At 45.4% G+C, this 20,680-nt stretch overlaps 1 protein-coding gene across 7 annotated transcripts in view; it reads left to right on the forward strand.

Moving 5' to 3' along the window:
- LOC119963432 (trichohyalin-like) overlaps positions 1-20,680 on the forward strand; it is a 190,395-nt gene that overhangs the window by 31,873 nt on the left and 137,842 nt on the right. For 5 of the 7 annotated variants that reach the window (XR_005460101.1, XR_005460102.1, XM_038792548.1 and 2 more), the window contains exons 4-8: positions 302-1,021; positions 2,803-2,853; positions 15,713-15,769; positions 16,336-16,407; positions 18,483-18,612. Coding sequence is in view for 5 of the 7 variants with exons in the window: in XM_038792548.1 (XP_038648476.1) it covers positions 302-1,021; positions 2,803-2,853; positions 15,713-15,769; positions 16,336-16,407; positions 18,483-18,612 (1,030 nt within the window). In the remaining 2 variants the exon portion in view is untranslated. The remainder of the gene's footprint in view (positions 1-301; positions 1,022-2,802; positions 2,854-15,712; positions 15,770-16,335; positions 16,408-18,482; positions 18,613-20,680) is intronic. The other 2 variants (XM_038792551.1, XM_038792550.1) reach the window with 2 other exon arrangements.

The raw sequence follows: 20,680 nt of genomic DNA on the forward strand, positions 1-20,680 counted from the left end.
CACAAGAAGCTAAGAGTATCTTAGTCAGCAGAGATCTCTGTTAAGATCAGTGCATCAAATCATCCCAAGGTAATTGCTGAGTATTTGAAATATAATTATCAAATAATACGGGTAAGGGTTTAATTTCATTTTCTGCTAATTGTTCTGACAATTCTCACTTGTTCTCACTCCAGCTGTGGGTGACCATCCTTGTTGATGAGCATTGATATTTACATGGCGCAAGTAATGATTATGAGATTCCCACCATTAGCGCCATCAAAGCTCTATGAAGTATGTTCATTGCACCTTTCTTTCTTTCAAGCTTACTGAAAAGGAGAAGTCCGAAGAGGTGCTGAAGGGAAAACTGTGGCGTTTGCAGAACCAGCTGAAGATGAAGGAGGATGAAATGAAGAAGCAATCGGAGTACTTTGAACATTACAAGCAGAAGCAGCAGCAGCAATTGGTGAAGCTGAGGGAACGGGAACAGTCCCTGCACAGCCAGATCTTCAAGCTGGACAGAGAGAGGATCGACCTAAACACTACCAGCGTTGTCCTGAGAACTGAGCTGCAGGAGGTTACAGCAAGGTTCACAAAGCTAGAAAAAGCACATGCCAAAAGAAGCAAAGATCATTCAGAGCACGAGACTGAACTTGCCAAGATGGAGAGCTCCCGCTCAGAAAGAGAGGACCAAATCAAAGACAATATTCTGGTGCTTCAGCATGACTTGAAGAAGCTTTCAGAAAAGGACGAGGCCACGAACCAGGAAAAGGAGCAGCTGAGGGAAAGACTTCGGCAAGCGGAAGACAATGAAGACTTCCTCACACACAAGCTGGAAGACTTCCGCTCACGGATCCACGAATTGAAGTTATCGGAGAGCAGCCTGCAGGAGCAAACGGAAGAACTGGAAGAGGAGAACGAGAAGCTCAGAAGAGAACTGAAAGAAGCACAGGAGAATGAAAGCTACCTGAAAGAAGTGCTAGAAGAAAAAGAAAAACTGGAGAGTTTAGTGGAGGAGAAGAATAGAGTGCATAATATGACATTGGTAAGTACTAATGTTGCAAAATGTAAAATGCCTACAAATAACTTTTCCTCTTTTTGTTGTATTCTATATTGAAGCATTATTATTTTAAAGCCAAGTCTAGACTCCAAAAGAATACCATTATTTTCACCTACGTGTTTCTCCACATGTCCCAAGAACATCTGGACCAAGAGCAGGAGGAGGATGGTCGACCCATCAAGCCTGCTCCACCATTCAATAAGATCTTGGCTGTTCCGATTGTGACCTCCACCCCACTTTCCTGTCTACCTCCATTACCTATGGCTCCCTTGTCAATGAAGAATCTACCTAACTCAGGCTTGAAAATGTGCAATGACCCAGCCCGTCCTGCTCTCTGGGGGAAGGGAATTCCACAGATCAACGACTCAGAGGAATTTTCTCATCATCTTTATCTTAAATGGGAGACCCCTTAATTTAAAATATGTCCCTTAGTTCTAGTCTCTTCCAGAAGGGGAAACATCCTCCCAGCATCCACCCTGTCAATTCCCTTCAAGACCTTATGATGTTTGAATAAAATCATGTCTTATTCTTCTAAAATCCAGTGAATACAGGCCCAACCTGTCCAACCTTACCTCATAAAATAACCCTTTCATCCCAAGAATCAGTTAGGTGAACCTCATCTGAACTTCTTCTGATGTTAATATATCCTTTCATACATTGGTTCATCCAAGTCTTTTATTTGGATTATAAATAGTTGAGGCCCTACCACTGATCTTTGTGGCACTCCAGTGGTGACAGCTTGCCAGCCAATCTAAAAATAGCCCATACCATGAGCTCTTATTTTGCACAAAAAGTTTTGACGTGGCAGCTTATCAAATGCCTTTTGGAAATCCAAGTACATAACATGATTGTATCTGTTTCGTGTCACTTCTTCAAAGAACTCTGATAAATTAGTCAAACTCTTTTTGTTTTTTTAAATTGAGTACCCAATTTTTTTTTCCAATTAAGGGGCAATTTAGCCTGGCCAATCCACCTACCCTGTAAATCTTTGGGTTGTGGGGGCGAAACCCACGCAAACACGGGGAGAATGTGCAAACTCCACACGGACAGTGACCCAGAGCCGGGATTTCAGAGAGAGAGAGAGAGACATTTTCTTCTGGCCTCTCTATTTTGAAGCCCTTACCATGGGTTCGCAATAGGCATTATCATATATACACCTTCATATTCATGCTGTCTCTTTCTCAGATCTTGCACTTTCCATATCGATGGATATTTTCTGTTCTGTAATCAGTCTGGGATTTGGCATTTATCTACTTCAAATGGGTATTTGTTGCAGAAAACAATATTGACAATTATTGCTCCAGGGTCCCAGGTTCGATTCCCGGCTTGGGTCACTGTGTGCGAAGTCTGTATGTTCTCCCCGTGTCTGCATGGGTTTCCTCCGGGTGCTCCGGTTTCCTCCACAAGTCCAAAGATGTGTAGGTTAGGTGGATTGGCCATGCTAAATTGCCCTTAGTGTCCAAAAAGGGTAGGTGGTGTTACTGGGTTACGAGGATAAGGTGGAAATATGGGCTTAAGTGGGGTGCTCTTTCCAAGGGCCGGTGCAGACTCGATGGGCCGAATGGCCTCCTTCTGCACTGTAAATTCTATGTAAATTATATGGAGGCTTTAATGTAGTTTTACGGAATTCATTCCATTGGGCCGAGACACTGATGAAATGGCAGCCAAATGTGGAGCACAGGCAACCGGTGATTCACAAGAGGACACGATTGAAGAATGGCAGAGTTCTCGGAGAGTTGTATGAGTCACTTTTTTCTTTATTCTAGAACAACAGTGAATCCCAGCTAAGTTCAGATGAGCAAGAAACTCCACTGGAGGTGAGAACAAGCCTTTGTTTTGCAATTCATCAGTTGAGTTTGTTTCCTTCTGAATTCTGTAATAAATTTATTGTACGAAGGACTATAAAAAAAAGTCATGTTTTACCATGTGCATGTCCTGTCCACTTACTGTTTAGACTAGATTTGTTGGGAAAACGCTGGAAGGAATGCCATCTGAAAGATGAAATGGGTAGAAGTTCGTCTGAGCCCATTTTTATAAAGTCACTGGAAAAGTAAATGGAGTGTGGTGTAAAGCCAGTTCTAGATTTGCTACGTGCCTGTTCTTCACAACTGGTGAAGAACAATGTCACCCTGTATCTATTTGTTTTTAGATCATAGGGTGTTGGTGAGACCACACCTGGAGTATTGTGTCCAGTTTTGGTCATCTTATTTGAGAAAGGATGTGGAGGCATTGGAGGCAGTTCAGAAAGATTCACCAGATTGATTCCAGGGATGAGGAGAGATTAAACAGTTTGAGTTTATACTCGCTGGAGTTTATAACGATGAGAGGGGATCTGATCAAGGTATCTAAGAAACTAAAAGGGATTGATAAAATAAACATAGACCAAATGTTCCCTCTTGTAAGTTAATCTAGAACAAGAGGTCACAGACATAGGTTGCGAGGCGGTAGATTTAAAACTGAGATGAGGAGGAACTACTTCTTGCAGAGGGTGGTGAATTTGTGGAACTCACTGCCCCTTATTGTGGTGGAATACGAGTCATTAAATGGTTTCAAGAAGAGATAGATATATTTTGAATAAAGAATGGGTTAAAGGGATATGGGCAACAGGCAGGGGGGATTTGAAACCAGCAAGAGATTAGCTATGATCTGATCGAAAGACAGAGCAGGCTTGAAGGGCTGAATTGCCTACTTCAGCTCCAATTCCTATGTTCCAAGAGCACAGAACATAGAACAGTGCAGCACAGTACAGGCCCTTCAGCCCACAATGTTGTGCCGACCATTTATCCTAATCTAAGATCAACCTAACCTACACCCCTACAATTTACTGCTGTCCATGTGCCTAAGAGTCGCTTAAATGTCCCTAATGACTCTGATTTCACCACCTCTGCTGGCAGTGCATTCCACACACCCACCACTCTCTGTGTAAAGAACCTACCTCTGATATCTCCCTTATACCTTCCTCCAATCACCTTAAAATGATGTCCCCTTGTGACAGCCATTTCCACCCTGGACTATCCACTCTATCCATGCCTCTTATCATCTTGTACACCTCTATCAACTCACCTCTCTGCCTTCTTCGTTCCAGTGAGAAAAGCCCTAGCTCCCTCAACCTTTCTTCATAAGACATGCCCTCCAGTCCAAAGCATCCACATCCTATAATGAGGTGACCATCACTGGACATAATACTCCAAGTGTAGTCTAACTAGAGTTTTATAAAGCTGCAATAAAATCTCGCGGCTCTTAAACTCAATCACCCTGTTAATGATGCCTTCTTAACAACCCTATCAACCTGGGTGACAACTTTGAGGGATCTATGTACGTGGACCCCAAGATCCCTCTGTTTCTCCACACTTCCAAGAATCCTACCTTTAACCCTGTATTCAGCATTCAAATTTGACCTTCCAAAATGAATTACTTCACATTTATCAAGGTTGAACTCCATCTGCCACTTCTCAGCCCAGCTCTGCATCCTGTCAATGTCCTGTTGTAACCTGCAACAAACCTCAACACTATCTACAACTCCACCAACCCTCGTGTCATCGGCAAACTTACTAACCCACCCTTCCACTTCCTCATCCAAGTCATTTATAAAAACCACAAAGAGCAGAGGTCCCAGAACACATCCTTGTGGGACACCACTAGTCACCGACCTCCAGGCGGAATACTTTCCATCCACTACCACTCGCTGTCTTCTTTTGGTCAGCCAATTCTGTATCCAGACAGCCAAATTTCCCTGTATCCCATTTCCCCAAACTTTCTGAATGAGCCTACCATGAGGAACCTTACTGAAATCCGTATATATCACATCCACTGCCCGACCTTCATCAATGTGTCTCGTCACATCCTCAAAGAATTCAATTAGGCTTGTGAGGCATGACCGGCCCCTCACCAAGCCATGCTGACTATCTTTAATCAAACTATGTTTTTCTAAATAATCATAAATCCTATCTCTCAGAATCCTTTCCAATATTTTGCTCACCACAGACGCAAGACTGATGGGTCTGTAATTCACAGGGATTTCCCGATTCCCTTTCTTGAATAGGGGAACAACATTCGCCTCCCTCCAATCATCCGGTACTACTCCAGTGGAGAGTGAGGACCCAAAGATCATCGCCAACGGCGCAGCAACCCCCTCCATCATTTCCAATAGTAACCTTGGGTATATCCCGTCAGGCCCAGGGGACTTAACTATCCTGAAGCTTTTCAAAATTTCCAGCACCTCCTCCTTAATATCAACCTGTTCGAGCCTATTAACCTGGTTCACACTGTTCTCATGGGCAACAAGGTCCCTCTCTCTAGTGAATACTGAAGCAAAGTATTCATTTAGGGCCTACCCCATCTCTTCAGACTCTAGGCACAACTTCCTTCCACTATCCTTGATTGGCTCTACTCTCACTCTGATCATCCTCTAATTTCTCACATAAGTGTAGAACGCCTTGGGGTTTTCCCTAACCCTTCCCACCAGGGCTTTTTCATGCCCTCTTCTAGCTCTCCTCAGTCCATTTTTGAGTTCCTTCCTGGCTACCTTGTAACCCTCTGGAGCCAAGTCAGATCCTTGCTTCCTCAACCTTACGTAAGTTTCCTTCTTCCTCTTGACTAGAAGCTCCACTTCTCTTGTCATCCAAGGCTCCTTCACCTTACCATTCCTGCCTCGTCTAGTGGGACAAAACTATTCAGCACTCGCAGCAAGTGCTCCTTAAACAATCCCCACATTACTGTTGTGCATTTCCCCAAGAACAGTTGTTCCCACTTTATGCTCCTCAGCTCCTGTCTAATATCCGAATAATTTCCCCCTCCCCCAATTAAATACCTTCCTATACTGTGTGTTCCTATCCCTCTCCACGACTATGGTAAAGGTCAAGGAGTTGTGGTCACTGTCACCGAAATGCTCTCCCACCGAGACATCGGACACCTGGCCTGGTTCATTGACGAGCACCAAATCCAATATGACCTCCCCCCTAGTTGGCCATCTACATATTGAGTCAGGAATCCTTCCTGTACACACCTGACAAAATCTGCTCCATTCAAACCATTTGCACTAAGGAGGTTCCAGTCAATATTAGGGAAGTTGAAGTCACCCATGACAACTCTGTTACTTGTGCACTTTTCCAAGATCTGCCACTCAATCTGCTCCTCTATCTCTCTGCTGCTATCTATAGAAAACTCCCAATAAAGTGACTGCTCTTTTCTTGGTTCGAACTTTCACCCATACTGACTCAGTAGACAAACCCTCCTCAACTACCTCCTTTTCTGCAGCTGTGGTGCACTCCCTAATTAACAGTGCTACTCCCCCTCCTCTTTTACCTCCCTCCCTATTCTTCTGAAAACATCTAAACCCCGGAACATCTAACAACCATTCCTGCCCCCGTGAAATCCATGTCTCCGTAATGGCCACAACATCGTAGTTCCAAATACTAATCCATGCTCAAGTTCATCTCACTTATTCCTGACACTCCTTGCATTGAAACAGACACACTTTAACCCATTCCACTGAGTGCAACTTTGCCCTATAAACAGCCTATCCTTCCTCACAGACTTGCTGCATACTATTTCTGCCTGTTCAACAACTACTCTGTCCTCTGATCCATAGCTCTGGTTCCCACCCCTCTGCCAAACTAGTTTAAACCCTCCCGAAGAGCTCTAGCAAACCTCCCACCCAGGATATTGGTTCCCCTCCAGTTTAGGTGCAATCCGTCCTTCATGTACTGGTCCCACCATCCCCAGAAGGTATCCCAATGATCCATATATCTGAAGCCTTCCCTCCTGCACCAGCCCTGTAGCCACATGTTCAGCTGCACTCGCTCTCTGTTCCTTGCCTCACTTGCACGTGGCACCGATAGCAATCCTGAGATCACTAGTCTGCTTGTCCTGCTCTTTAGCTTCCAGCCTAAATCCCTAAAATCACTTTTTAAGATCCTCATCCCTTTTCTTAGCTATGTCGTTGGTGCCTATGTGCACCACGCCTTCTGGTTGCTCACCCACCCCCTTAAGAATCCTGAAGACACGATCCGAGATATCCCTGGCCCTAGCATCCAGGAGGCAATATACCTTCTGGGAGTCTCGCTCGCGACCACAGAATCTCCTATCTATTCCCCTAACCATTGAGTCTCCTATCAGTATTGGTTTTCTGTTCTCCCCCATTCCCTTCTGAGCCACAGAGCCAGACTCAGTGCCAGAGTCCTGGCTGCTAGGGCCTTCCCCGTTAGGTCAACCCCCAACAGCATCCAAAACGGTATACTTGGTTTGAAGGGGAACGGCCACGAGGGATCCCTGCACTGTCTGTCCGTTCGATTTCCTTCCCCTGACTGTAACCCAGCTACTCTTGTCCTGTACCTTTGGTGTGTCTACCTCCCTGTAACTCTTCTCTATCACCCCATCTGCCTCCTGGATGATCCGAAGTTCATCCAGCTCCAGTTCCCTAACACGGTCTCAGAGGAGCTGGAGTTGGGTGCACTTCCCACAGGTATAGTTAGCGGGAACACCGGTGGTATCCCTCACCACTTACATCCTACAGGAGGAGCATGCAACTGCCCTAGCCTCCATCTCTTACCTTACCTCCGACTCTGCTCCCAGTCAGCTGCACTCACTCTCTTTTCCTAAAAACAAAATGGGCTCCAATTGTTATCCTTCAATGTTACTTCTTACAGGATTTTTCCTACAGATTAAATTGATTCTCAAATGTTCAGGACACAGTAGATATAAGGGTCCCATAGAAAAGTGCTAATAACCACAGTCTCTTTTCGTGATTTTGGTTGAGAATTAAATGTTGGGCCAGGACAATGAGCGTCAGGGTTTCACACTAGACACCTTAGTGTTTGATGGTCTTATTTTGGTGGTGGCACCTCCAGGTTTGTACATTTTGGCAACTTGAAATTGATGCAAAGCAACCATTGGGCAAAATAAATATAGCATTTTTATGACTTGCCTTCCAACATATTGTTGTTCCGAATATTACTATGCACCTGAAAGTACAAACGTCTGTGGGGATTGTGTTCATGCCATGGAAAATGCAGAGCAAGATGTCTTTTGCACACGTAACACATGCTCCAGTAGAATTCTGTGCATGTGAATCAGGATTGAGATAAGGATTTTTAATCTGTTAATATCAATAACTGAAAGGCGAGGACTGAAAAGAGCAAACAGACCACCCTGAACCCTCACTCACTTACCTTCACCCTTCTCCGAGTGGTTGGGACCTATGGTGTTCTTTGTTCTGCTAAAAATTCAGAATGGTTAACGTAGTGTTCACAAAGACCACAAAATAACTTTAACTTAAACAAAGCTATAGATTTATTAACACTACTAATTTGGATTTGATACGTACTCCTAAATAACACAGAGTTGATCACCTTAAACTAATCTCTGCACAACTATGATCTGCTCTTACTCACACTATTTTTCCTTCAGTCTGTACTCTAGCTAACTCCTTCACCTCTCTCCCCCACATGGCTTAGCAGCAATGTCTTATATACTTGTAACTAGCTCCCTCTAGTGGCTGATCTAGACATTTCATTAACCCTTGCAGTTCTTACATAATACCACAGGACCTTTACACTTACCTGCTTCACGGTAGCTAGTGCTGTAAAAACAGGGCGTGGCTTCACTTCCACCAATCCTGCACTGGAATGACTGGAGCTGCGGTGCTGCACATTTCTCACCAGGTGCAGGACAGAAACGCAGGTGAGAAATGTGCAGCTCCAGACAAAGGGAAGGAGAAAGGAACAGAGTGGCAATCCAGTGGTCATTGTCACTCCACCGACGTTCTGGCCCATTATATTGGTTCTGGAAGGTAGGACATTTAAGAATATTTGCACTTGAAAGAATAGAGGGAGAGCTAGGCTGAAATTCCAAACATTATTTCAGAAAGTTAAAGCAACATTGACTTCATGACAAAGTGTTGAACAAGGTGGCTCCATGAGTTGGGTGAGGATCACAGGCAATGGAGTCAATTGCCCTAAAATGCCAAGGTTACAGAGAGTTTCACATGTGTTTGAAGCACCTGATGAAAACACAGTTACTGGTGTTGTCTGTAAATTATCAGACACTTCGACCAAAATGTTTTATCAGGTGCTCTTATTTGTGAGATGAACCAAAGGACAAACACAGATTCGCGGTTTAACCCAATTTTGTTCACAATTCTCTCACTCACACAAAATATGTGATGTACCATCAATTGGACGCTAGACACGATGAAGATCCAAACTGTGGCTTTAATCAGCTAGTTGTTAGCCCGGTGGTCGACTACAGAGAAAGGCCGACCGCCGGGAACCCTGGGTACTTGTACCCCACCTCGGAGGCGGGGTCTACTTGCCTCTCGACCAATTGGTGAGCAGTCACATGACTAGTCTCAGCCAATCAGACGAGAGGCACATGACCAGCCAGAGCCAATGGGAAACCAATGCTCTGCACCAATGGCAGTACTCCCACTCATATCACCACAATATGATTCACAGCTGAGCTCTAGCTATTACCCACACTTAGTGAAAGAGGTTGGCCAGGCTACGATCACTCAATGTGGATATCTTCTCTGGGCCCGGAACCCATGTTCCCTTCTTCTTGCGATGGTTGTGCCTGGGAGATTCCCAGGTGACCCAGAAGATCTGTTCCAATGTTCCTTCTTTTATACCGGTTCTGTGAGCAGTGAGTCATAGGCACTGGTCTGCGTTCTACTGTCCCATCCAGACATAAACTTGTCAATGGCAACAAACAGGATACTCATGTTCAGCCAGGGTGATTCAATAAAAGTCCATTGTCCTCTGAAACACTCTTGTTGGACCAGCTATTAGCCCATTATAGAGTCTGATGGCCTCTTTGTTTGTCCTGCTACAAAGTTGGTCACCCGTGTCTGGAAGTTAGTTACATATTCATAGCATATTCTTGTTTGTCTGCCTGAAGATGAATGGGTAATCACAAAGTTCATTGAGCGATAATGAGTTTGTGTGTTGACTTGAGTGCTCTTGCAAATGACCAGTATCGATTCCAGCCAGGGCCTCACTTGGCAGTTTCTGTTCCAGGCCGATTTGTCTCGTCAGCCTATTCCCAGTACCACGCTGGGCTACAGGGTAAGGGCAAGGTGGTGGGAGTAGTGTAGACAGGTGAACACACGCTACTTTACCTCAACCTGCCCGGATGGAAAAAATGCTCAACACTCAACTTCTTTTTAATAGTTTATTGGAACATTGATAAACTTACAAACATCGATACACTGCTCCCCTTTTAAAAATCAAATCAGCATCATATTCACAAACACCATCCCCATTGTTAAATAGGTGGATATCCATTTATCGAATTAGGCAGCAGAAGACATTGTGATGATTCACTGCTGTTTTATTACGATATTATACAGTTCACGAACAATACTTGTTTCCGCTCTTCCCTTCCAAATCCTCTCAGTGTTCAGAAGCTCCCCCTACTGGAGCTCTTAAATACAAGCTTCAATGAGCATCGCCTTCTCCCAGTTCATTGTGAAGCTAGCCCTGGTTTACTCCTAAAGAGACCTGCATTTCTAATATTGGCAGCGGTAAGTGCCGAACTGCACCCTCAGTGTTAACATTTGGATTACTGCGTCTGAAAAATTGGGGCTTCATTTCCTGCTGTTCCTTTAGCTTAATTGTGCCGTCTTGGTCTATCTTATTTTAAAACTTATTTTCTAATAGCTCTTTGCTGTGCAGTGCTGCCTCTGCTGACGTTTCTCTTGTCTGCTTCGACTGCTCCAGCTATCTGCTACTGCCACTACTCCCCTTACTCTACACTTTCTTTAAAAAAACAAAATCACATTGGTGACAAAGATTGCCATAAAAATTCCCCCCCCCCCCCCCCCCCCCCCGCAACTCAGTCTTATTATTGTAACAATTTCATGAATAGGCCATTAACATATGAAGGTAGTTTCAATGTCGAAGATCTGATTATGATGTCCAGTAGGTTTCACTTCAATCAAAAGGTTCTCTGGTATTAGCATTTGCAAGGGATGTGAGGACAGTTCAGACATAGTGGCTCCAAATCTGTCAGTATTATTGATGGTTTGTCGATGCATATCCATTGTGTAGTCCGATGCATTTGTTAGCTGTCTCTTGACTATTGGGAAAAAGTGTGTGAATGTCAGGCATTCAATGTCTCGTGGAATGCCGGGAGGCATGGTTTCGCCAGTTTCTGCAAATTGTTAATCAAAAACAGCCTTTTTTTGCAGTACCTTTTTTATTTGCTTTTAAATGTTTAATTCTTTTAAGTTGAATGCCTTCTTGCTGAAGGACTGGTTACACCAGCTGAATTGCTCTTGAAGGGAGCCAGCATGGGCATGATTAGCTGCATGCCCTGCTTCACTGCTGTAATATGAGTAGTAACTGCTGAGACTTTTGCACAATTCAGAAGGCGAGTTGTCTGCTTGTATTTCAATAAATACTTACCACAGGTTGATAATAGATAAAAGTGATTGAGGAATATGTGCGGTTTAAGTGTACGGGTGAGGTCTCGCAGGCGGTGGTATGGGAAGCTTTGAAGGCAGTGGTGAGGGGGGAGATGATATCGTTTAAGGCAAAGGTGGATAAGCAGAAGAGGGTGGAATGGCAAAGGTTAATAAATGAGATGTTGGAAGTGGACAGAAGGTATGCAGAGGATGTGGATCCGACACTGTTGGTAAAGAGGAAGGAGTTGCAGGTGAGATTTGATGGCTGTCCACAAGGAAGGCGGTGCACCAATTGAGGTGGACAAAGGGAGCGTCTATGAGAATGGAGAGACGGTGAGACGCTTGCTGGCAGGTCAACTTCGGAGGGAGGCAGTGGCAAGGAAAATTGTCCAGGTGTGGAATAGGGCAGGGAAGTTGGCGGTGGTTCCAGATCAGATTAATGGTGTTTGAGGAGTTTTATGAGAGATTGTATAGGTCGGAGCCATCTGGAGAGGATCAGGAGATGCAGGAATTCCTGGATAGTTTGGAATATCCAAGGTTGGGGAGGGGTACCAGGCCATATTGGAGGGGGCGATAGCGTAGCAGGAGATAAAAGGTGCGATTGGGAGGATGCAGTCGGTGAAGGTAGCAGGGCCAGATGGGTTCCGGTGGAATATTACAAAAAATTTAAAGATAAGTTGGCACCGCTGTTGATGGAGATGTTTGAAGAGGCGATAGGGAAGGGGGTGTTGTCACAGACTATGGGGCAGGCATCGATCTCCCTGTTGCTCAAGAAAGATAAGGATCCAACAGAATGTGGGTCGTATAGGCCCATATCACTTTTGAATGTGGACTCAAAGGTGTTGACGAAGGTATTGGCGGGTAGGTTCGAAGACTTCCTCCCAAAGGTGATAGGTAATAATAATAATAACAACAACAACTTATAGGATGGGAATAGAGGGATACGAACCCAGGAAGTGTAGAAGATTTTAGTTTAGACGGGTAGCATGGTCAGCACAGGCTTGGAGGGCCGAAGGGCCTGTTCCTGTGCTGTACGTTGTTCTTATTGTCACTAGGCTTCAATGAAGTTACTGTGAAAAGCCCCCAGTCGCCACATTCCGGCTCCTGTTCAGGAAGGCCGGTACGAGAATTGAACCTGTGCTGCTGGCATTTGTCTGCATTACAAGTCAGCTGTTTAGCCCACTGTGCTAAACCAGCCCTGGTGATGATCAGACAGGGTTTGTGAAGGGAAAGCAGCTCTTTTCGAACATTAGACGGGTATTGAATGAGGTTATGGTGCCAGCGGAGGGGAAGGAAACAGGTGGTTGTGGCATTGGATGCCAAGAAAGCGTATGAACGAGTAGAGTGGGGGCATTTGATGGTTGTTCTGGAGTAGTTTGGGATTGGGCCATGATTTGTAGATTGGGTAAGGCTGAAGTACAGGGAGTCGAGGGCGAGTGTCCGCACAAATAACATGAATTCGGAATATTTTGCTCTGCACCGTGGGATCAGGCAGGGATGCCCCATGTCCCCCTGTTGTTCGTGCTTGCGATTGAGCTGTTGGCCATTGCGTGAGGGGTTCGGAGGTGTGGAAAGAGAGAGTGCGGGGAAGGTGGGTGGGGTAGATCACAGGGTATCTTTGTATGCGACGACTTGCTGTTGTATGTATCAGAACCGAGTGCGTCGATGGGGGGCATATTGGAGCGGCTTCGAGTGTTTGGGTCTTTTTTGGGATATAAACTAAATTCAGATAAAAGTGAATATTTTGTGGTGTCTCGGCCAGGGGTTGGGGGGGGGGTCTACCATTCTGTAGGCCGGGGACTTACATTAGATATCTGGGGGTGCATGTTGCACGGGATTGGGGAGGCTTTGTATGTACAACATTCCGAGTCTTGTTGGGAGAGTGAAAGCAGATCTGGCAACGTGGGATGGTCTCCCTCTGTTGCTGGCAGGTTGGGTACAGGCAATTAAAATGAACATGTTGCCGCGATTCTTGTTTATTTTTCAGGGACTGCCGGTCTTCCTGTCAAAGGCATTTTTCAAGGAGGTTCAAAAGATGTTTATATTTGGGTGGGGGGAAGGTGGCTAGGATTAGGAAGGTGCTGTTGCAGAGTGGACAGCAGTCAGGGGGACTGGGTTTTCCGAATTTACTATTTTATTACTGGGCAGCGAACGTGGAGAATGTGAGGAGCTGGGTCAGAGGAGGGGGGACTCAGTGGTTTAGAATGGAGGAGAGTCTGTGTAGGGGGTCGGGGCTGAGGGCGCCGCTCCCGATGGCCCTGGGGAAATAATCAGGGAATCCGGCAGTAGTAGCGACATTGAAAAGCTGAAGGCAGTTACGCCAGCACTTTAGGCTGGGGGCGGGGGTCAAAGGATATGCCAATTCGGGGGAATCACAGATTTGAGCCAGGGAAATGGGTTGGGAGTTTTTGGAGATGGGAGGAGAAGGGAGTCAGGGCATTAAAGGATTCTCGGGAGGGGCGGTTTGCAGGATTAAAGCTGCTGGGGGTGAAATATGGGTAGGGGCAGGGGGAAATGTTTAGGTATATGCAGGTCCGAGATTTCGCTAAGATGGAGATAGAGCTTTCCAGTGGTGCCGGCCTCCACACTGTTGGAGGAGGTGCTGATGGCAGGGGGAATGGAGAAAAGGGTGGTGTCACCGATTTAGGGGGCGATTCTGGGAGAAGAGGAGGCACCGCTGGAGGGGATTAAGACAAAGTGGGAGGAAGAGTTGGGGGAGGGCATGGAGGAAGGGTTGTGGTGTGAGGTGCTCCGTAGGCGAATGCCTCAACTTTGTGCGCAAGGTTGGGGCTGATACAGCTGAAGATGGTGTATGGAGCACACCTCACAAAGTCGAGTGTGAGCAGACTCTTTGAGGGGGTAGAGGATGTGTGAACGTTGCGAGGAGGGGGCCCCACAAAGCTGGAGGGGGAGGCATTAGGGTAATTTCGAAGGTGGTACATGTGAGGCTTGAGCTGGGTCCTCTGGAGGCCATATTCAGGGTATCGGATCAGCCGGGGGTGGAAGTGGGTGCGGAGGCAGCTGTTTTAGCCTTCACCTCGCTGATTGGCCAAAGGCGGATCCTGTTTGGGTGGAGGTCAGTCTCTCCACCCTGTGCCCTGGCGGGGGGATCCTTTGGAGTTTTTAAACACTTGAGAAGGTGATGTTTGAGTTGAGGGGAAGGATGGAAGGGTTCTACAATTCATGGGTTGTTCATTGTGCACTTTCAAGAATTGGATGACATTGAGCATTGTGGGGGGGACGGGGGGATTGGATTCTGGCTTCACCCTCCCCATTTCTGCAATCACCTCAAGCCCTCCAATCACAAAGTTTTATGTGCATCTCTAATTGTGGCCTCTTAAGCATCCCCAATTTTATTCTGCTCCACCATTTACAGCTGTGGAATTCCTTCCCTGAACCTCTCACCCTCCTAAAGCTGCTCCTGAAAACCTCCCTGTTTTTGCAAGCTTTTGCTCTGAGCTCTAATATCGCCTTAAATGGTTCAGTGTCAAAATTTGTTTGATAACGCTTCTGTGAAGCAAGTGCCTTGTGATGTTTTGTTACTAAAAAAGGCACAGTATTGTTTTTGTAATGTATTTTTGTTGTTCCTTTACCTTACTGCACTGCAGGAAGAAATGTTCCACTGGAGTCCAGTGCTGGAGCGCAATCATTTATTATCTTAGATTTGTTTTACGGCTGACAGGACTAGTGTAGTACAAGGGTCTGGCAAACAATGGGTTGATGTGGGACTAAGTGTAGTCCTACCCACACAGTGATGTAAGAGAATGCATGACCCACACCGAGGGGATAGTATGTTGGACAAAGCCATGTGTAGATACAAGCATGGAGACAGCTCTTCGCTTAGACCTTTACTGTATCTTCCAGACCTGCCAACGGCGACCGCCCACTGTGGGTTACCTGGAAGCAGGAGATGCGGACAATGTGAAAACCCATTGACAGTGGCAGGGCCAGAAGATCCCACCGCTGGGCAATGGTGGGTAGTCTTCGCCACCACAAAAGATGCCGCTGGGGATACAACTAGTTCGCACCACCTTCATGTGAAATTGAAGGGAAATTCACAGGATGATTCAGAACTAGTTCATTTTCGAAGGGATTAAAAAGGAACTCAATGCTCATGTGCAAAGACATAGGAAATTGTGACCATTACAAGTGCACACAAAGTGGCTACCCATGGTAGAATGAGTTTTGAGAGTGAGAAACATGTCCCATAAGTTTGGAGAGAAAACATTGGCCAGTGCCATGTTATAGCTGAAATTATTATTTTCCTTTTTTAGGTATCTTCAAAATATAAGCACCTGAGCAGCCTCTGCAGTGCAATGTTTCATCAAATGGTAAGCTCAGATTCTGCTAGTCATTTCATGGGAAGTTAGTTAACTGCAGTTAAAAAAGCATGAATTGTGTTTTATTTGTACTTGTGTGCTCATTCTAGTGAGTTTAGGTATCAGATGTATTTGTCGGTGTTATCAATTGGTTTCAAGCGAGGATGCCAATCAAGTTGTCCTCTGTATCCCAATGGTGCCAGCTTTCTACTATCTTGCTAAAATGTAACCCGATGTAACATTTAAGTGAAACTAAACAAATGGCAATCTACCAAGTCTACCTTAGCCAGACTACACAAGCCAGAATGGGAATCAAACCTGCACTTTACTGTCTAGTGTGTTGGGAACGTCTCTAGCTGATGTATCTAAATGCAAAACTGAAAATGGGTCAGAAAGAAAGGTGACCATTCAAACCCTTTTGTAAACCTCACCAGCTCCTTTGAAACAATTGCTGAGAATGAAATTTTGCATTGAAATTTTATAAACCTTACAAGTTCTGTTGAGAGAATTGTTGAAAGTGAAACTTTGGATTGAAATGATCACCGTTAATTTGATATTGCATTTACTTCCCCTTGTAGGAAGAGGAGACCTCACCTAACAGATACAGAGACCTAAAGAACTCTCTAACTCACCTGAGATCCCAGTTGCAGGTAAAACAAAATGTAAACACTCAGTAAATGCACGTTTCACCTTTCCCAACGAAGGTTTGCTTTGCATTCCTTAATCCTGTTGTTGGGAAATGAATAGAAGTAAAATTCTAACTGTAATGAATTTCTCCAAACTCAATTAGATGAGAATAAATGTGCAGACCCTTGGCAAGACTTTCACAGAATTGAAAATGCTTTTTACGACTTATTGTTATTATGAAAGTACTAAATGAAAGTTGTAGCCTAGATTTCCCTCCATTGCAGAATCAGTGCACCCCTTCTCTATGTTTGGATAGAGAATGAAACTTTGCTGGTCCCAATTGGTTTTATAGCTGCAGATACTTTAATGTAATTTTGCCACATTCATCAATGGGCGAGGCACTTTTTCCTCCCACAGAAAGCTGAAACAGAGCACGGGGACCCCATCAGATGAAATGAGACCCAGATCATGAAGTTAGCTGGGGGTCAGGGTGATGGGCAGAATATAGCATTGCTAGTGGCCTCTATGCAGACAATTAGCGAAACCGGTGTTCAAATCTTTCTCGTTTGTTATTATAGTGCCTGAAAATTGATTACTCTCATTACAGAAACTTTCTGAATTTTAAAATGTAGCATTGTTCATGCACAAGCATTCACACTGGGTGATATGCACCTTGATTCATGATTTGTCTTTCTTATCAGGCGTACATTACTTTTTCATTTGTACTGTTTCCAGTAGCTGTCAGGTTAATCTGCACTGTCCCAGTGCTAGAGGGTTGCTCTTTAGTCCCTAATAATAAACAGGACATTAGACTCTCCTCTGGCAAGCTGGAACTCTACCAGTAAAAATACCTTGCCTTCCTCAGCTGCAGTCACATCCTCCTGTCCCTGACCAATTTCCAAACCGGAAGATTATATCCTAAGGGGTGGACTGCCTCCTGAAACAGTGTCCAGGTAACTCTCTCCCTCCCTGATCTATCGCAGTGTCTGCAGCTCAGTCTCCAGTTCAGTGACTGAGCTGAAGCTCCTCAAGCCTCAGATGCTTACTGCAGACATGCTTGCCCCGGATAACACCAGTATCCATGAGCTCCCACATACCAACGCAGACACTGGGAGAAAATGCAAACTCCACACAGACAGTCACCCGAGGTGGGAATTGAACCCGGATCCCTGTAGCTGTGAGGCAGCAGTGCTAACCACTGTGGCACCGTGCCGCATTGACACATCACCTGTCCTGCCATACTTATGATCTTTAACTAATTACTTTATTCAATTATTTATTTTTAAATAGAAAAGCAAAGGAATGCCTCCCTCTCCTCCTCATTGAACTCCTTCTTCTCCCCAACCTCCCACACTCTGTCCAAAGCTGCATTCAGTGAACATGATCAGAAAACCCCCTTCCATTCTCACATCATGCTAACTTGGGCATGTCTTGCATTCCTTCATTATCATTGGGCCAAAATCCTGGAACTCCTCACTCAGAGCACCATGGGATCACATGGACTGCAGCTGTTCAAGAAGAGGCTCAATACCACCATCTTGAGCAAGTGGGAATAGGGCTTGCTAGTGACGTCCACACCCCAATAATGTTTTAAAACAATCTATTTGACACCTGAAACCAGTTAGAAAATAATAATCTGGGTTATATGATTGGCTGCCCTGTTGGAAGATTGTTCTGATTGTGCTTTGTGTGTGGTCCTTATCTCTGATTAGTAGTTTACCCAATCTGTCGCAGAGTGAATCACTTAACAATGGTTATTTGAGTCAAGAAGTATGAACTTGATTATTTTCTTTATGCAGACAGGTTTAATCAGATATAAAGAGGGTAATTATCATCTTCACTACTTGCGCAGTAGAGTGGATTACTTGCCTGATTTAATTTCCAATGGAAACAAAAATTCAGTCGGTTCTGTAATTGGCCGAGGATCTACTCTTATTGTTGACTGCCCAAATGTGAAGGAGAAAGCTCCCTTTAATGTGTGACAGGGATATTAATTACGTAGATATATGCTCATTTTTAAACCCTTTTTTCAGTCAAGTATAGATGCCCTCTTTTTGAAGGCTTCTGCTCCAACTTCATATATTTTGTGTCCAATCAGAATGGAGACATTTTGTTTCGAGAAGAGTTATTGCAGAACAAGTGGACAGCTGTGTTGGATTCAGCCCGGAACAAGAACACTCAGACACCCTCCATCGGACAGTGTGTTCAAGAGGCCATGATCATTGCAAGTAGGGCGTTGTACACAATATTACTGCCATCAGTAAACCTTATAGAATCCCTACAGAGCCAGAAAGAGACCATTCGGCCCATCGAGTCTGCACCAACCCTCTGAAAGAGTACTTCACCCAAGCTCAGGACCACGCCCTATCCCATTAACCCCCTTAATCTAACCTACACATCTTTCCGGACATTAAGGAGCAATTTAACATGGCCAATCCACCTGATTTTCCCATCCTTGGACTGGGGGGGGGGGGGGGGGGGGGGGGGGAAGGGAATCGGAGCACCCAGATAAAACCCATGCAGCCGTGGGGAGAATGTGCAAACTGCACACAGACAGTGACCCAAGGATGGAATTGAACCCGGATTCCTGGCGCTGTGAGGCAGCAGTGCCAACTACTCTGCCACCGTGTCACCTCATCTTAATCAATGTCTGCCATATTGTCAATGACACAACTGTTTGATAAGATTGTGTTTTGCAGTAAAACATTAGCTGGTCCTTTAACTGTTGTGGATCAATCAGTAAATTCATTTCACATCTTGCCAGTATTTTATTAAGAGAGCTTACTCTTTTGTTCAGCAAGGACTTGTGGCTCCGTGGGTAGTATCCCTGCCTCTGAGCCAGAAGCTCCAAATTCGAGTATCTCCCGAGGACTTGATTGCCAAGGAAGGTGTGTTCATAACGAGCCAATGGATTGAGTTTCAACCTGCAAAATGCTTCCAATACATGTCAACAGCAAGCGGTAAGAGTGGGAGAAAGTCCTGGTTGGCCATGCTCAGTGTAGAGTGGCACCCCTCAAGCTATAAGTCTCTGGTGACATGCGAGCGACCTGTTCTAGGAAAAATCTCGCTATGGGAACAAATCAAAGTCTGCCTTATGCACCACTAGATGTGGGAATAAAAATAACAAATGACTGCTTTCTTCAGAGAGCTTACAAATTTATTTCCTCTTTCAAAATTACAAACTGTACTGCATAAACTATTTTCAAAGTTTTTTTTTGTTACGAATGCAATTTGTTTTTATTGTTAAGCAATGAATCTTCCAATGTGTCCAACATTTTACCCAGTGTACCTGTGTTGGGAGGACATTAAATGGTCTCTTGGGTCACCAGTCTCTTAAATGGACCCGGCATCCTGTACTCTTAAGATTTCCCTCACTGACCAAATATATAGTTATGAAATAGCATAATTCAGGAATCAAAATAATGAAATGTCTTTTGTGTGTCACCTGGATATCACAGACTCACACAAGCGTTCACATGTGTTTCTGCCTTCCAAAAGATGAACGTTCTTATGAAACACGTCTACTTGCAAACAAAGAATTTGTTCTTTTTGTATGTAATGTATGCGTGCTTTATAAAACTCCTTCTAACTTCACAGAATGTAAAGAGCATACCATACTGTTCCTGTTAGTGGCCCGCATCCTTCAATGACTATAACAAATCTTTGAAACTGGTTGTGCCAAACATAGGAAGACCGTTCTCTTCCTCTGTGTTTGATATCCACTCTCTGCACGTCAAGCTGAGTCCTAACGTGACAGAAAAGAGAAGACTCCACCTTAGCTTAGCTGACTGGACAGCTGGTCTGTGATGCAGAGCGAGGCCAACAGCACAGGTTCAATTCCTGTACCGGCTGAGGTTATTCATGAAGGCCCCGGGCGCAATTCTCCGCTCCCCACGCCGGGTGGGAGAATTGCGGGAGGGCTGGGCGACTCATTTCACGCTCCCACCCCCCGCTCGGAAGAATCGCCGCTTGCCGTTTTTCACGGCGACCGGCGATTCTCCGACCCGGATGGGCCGAGCGGCCTGCCGTTCGCGACCGTTTCACGATGGCGGCAACCACACCTGGTCGTTGCCGTCGTGAACATGGGCGCCAAAGGCCCATTTGAAGCTTGTGAGGGGCGGAGAGGGGAGTGAGCACCACGGCCGTGCTCGGGAGGGGACTGGCCCGCGATCGGTGCCCACCGATCGTCGGGCCGGCGTCTCAAAGCGACGCACTCTTTCCCCTCCGCCGCCCTGCAAGATCAAGCTGCCACGTCTTGCGGGGCAGTGGAGGAGAAGACAGCCACCGCGCATGCGC

Source organism: Scyliorhinus canicula, chromosome 3 (assembly GCF_902713615.1).
Source record: "Scyliorhinus canicula chromosome 3, sScyCan1.1, whole genome shotgun sequence".
NCBI classification, from domain to species: domain Eukaryota; kingdom Metazoa; phylum Chordata; class Chondrichthyes; order Carcharhiniformes; family Scyliorhinidae; genus Scyliorhinus; species Scyliorhinus canicula.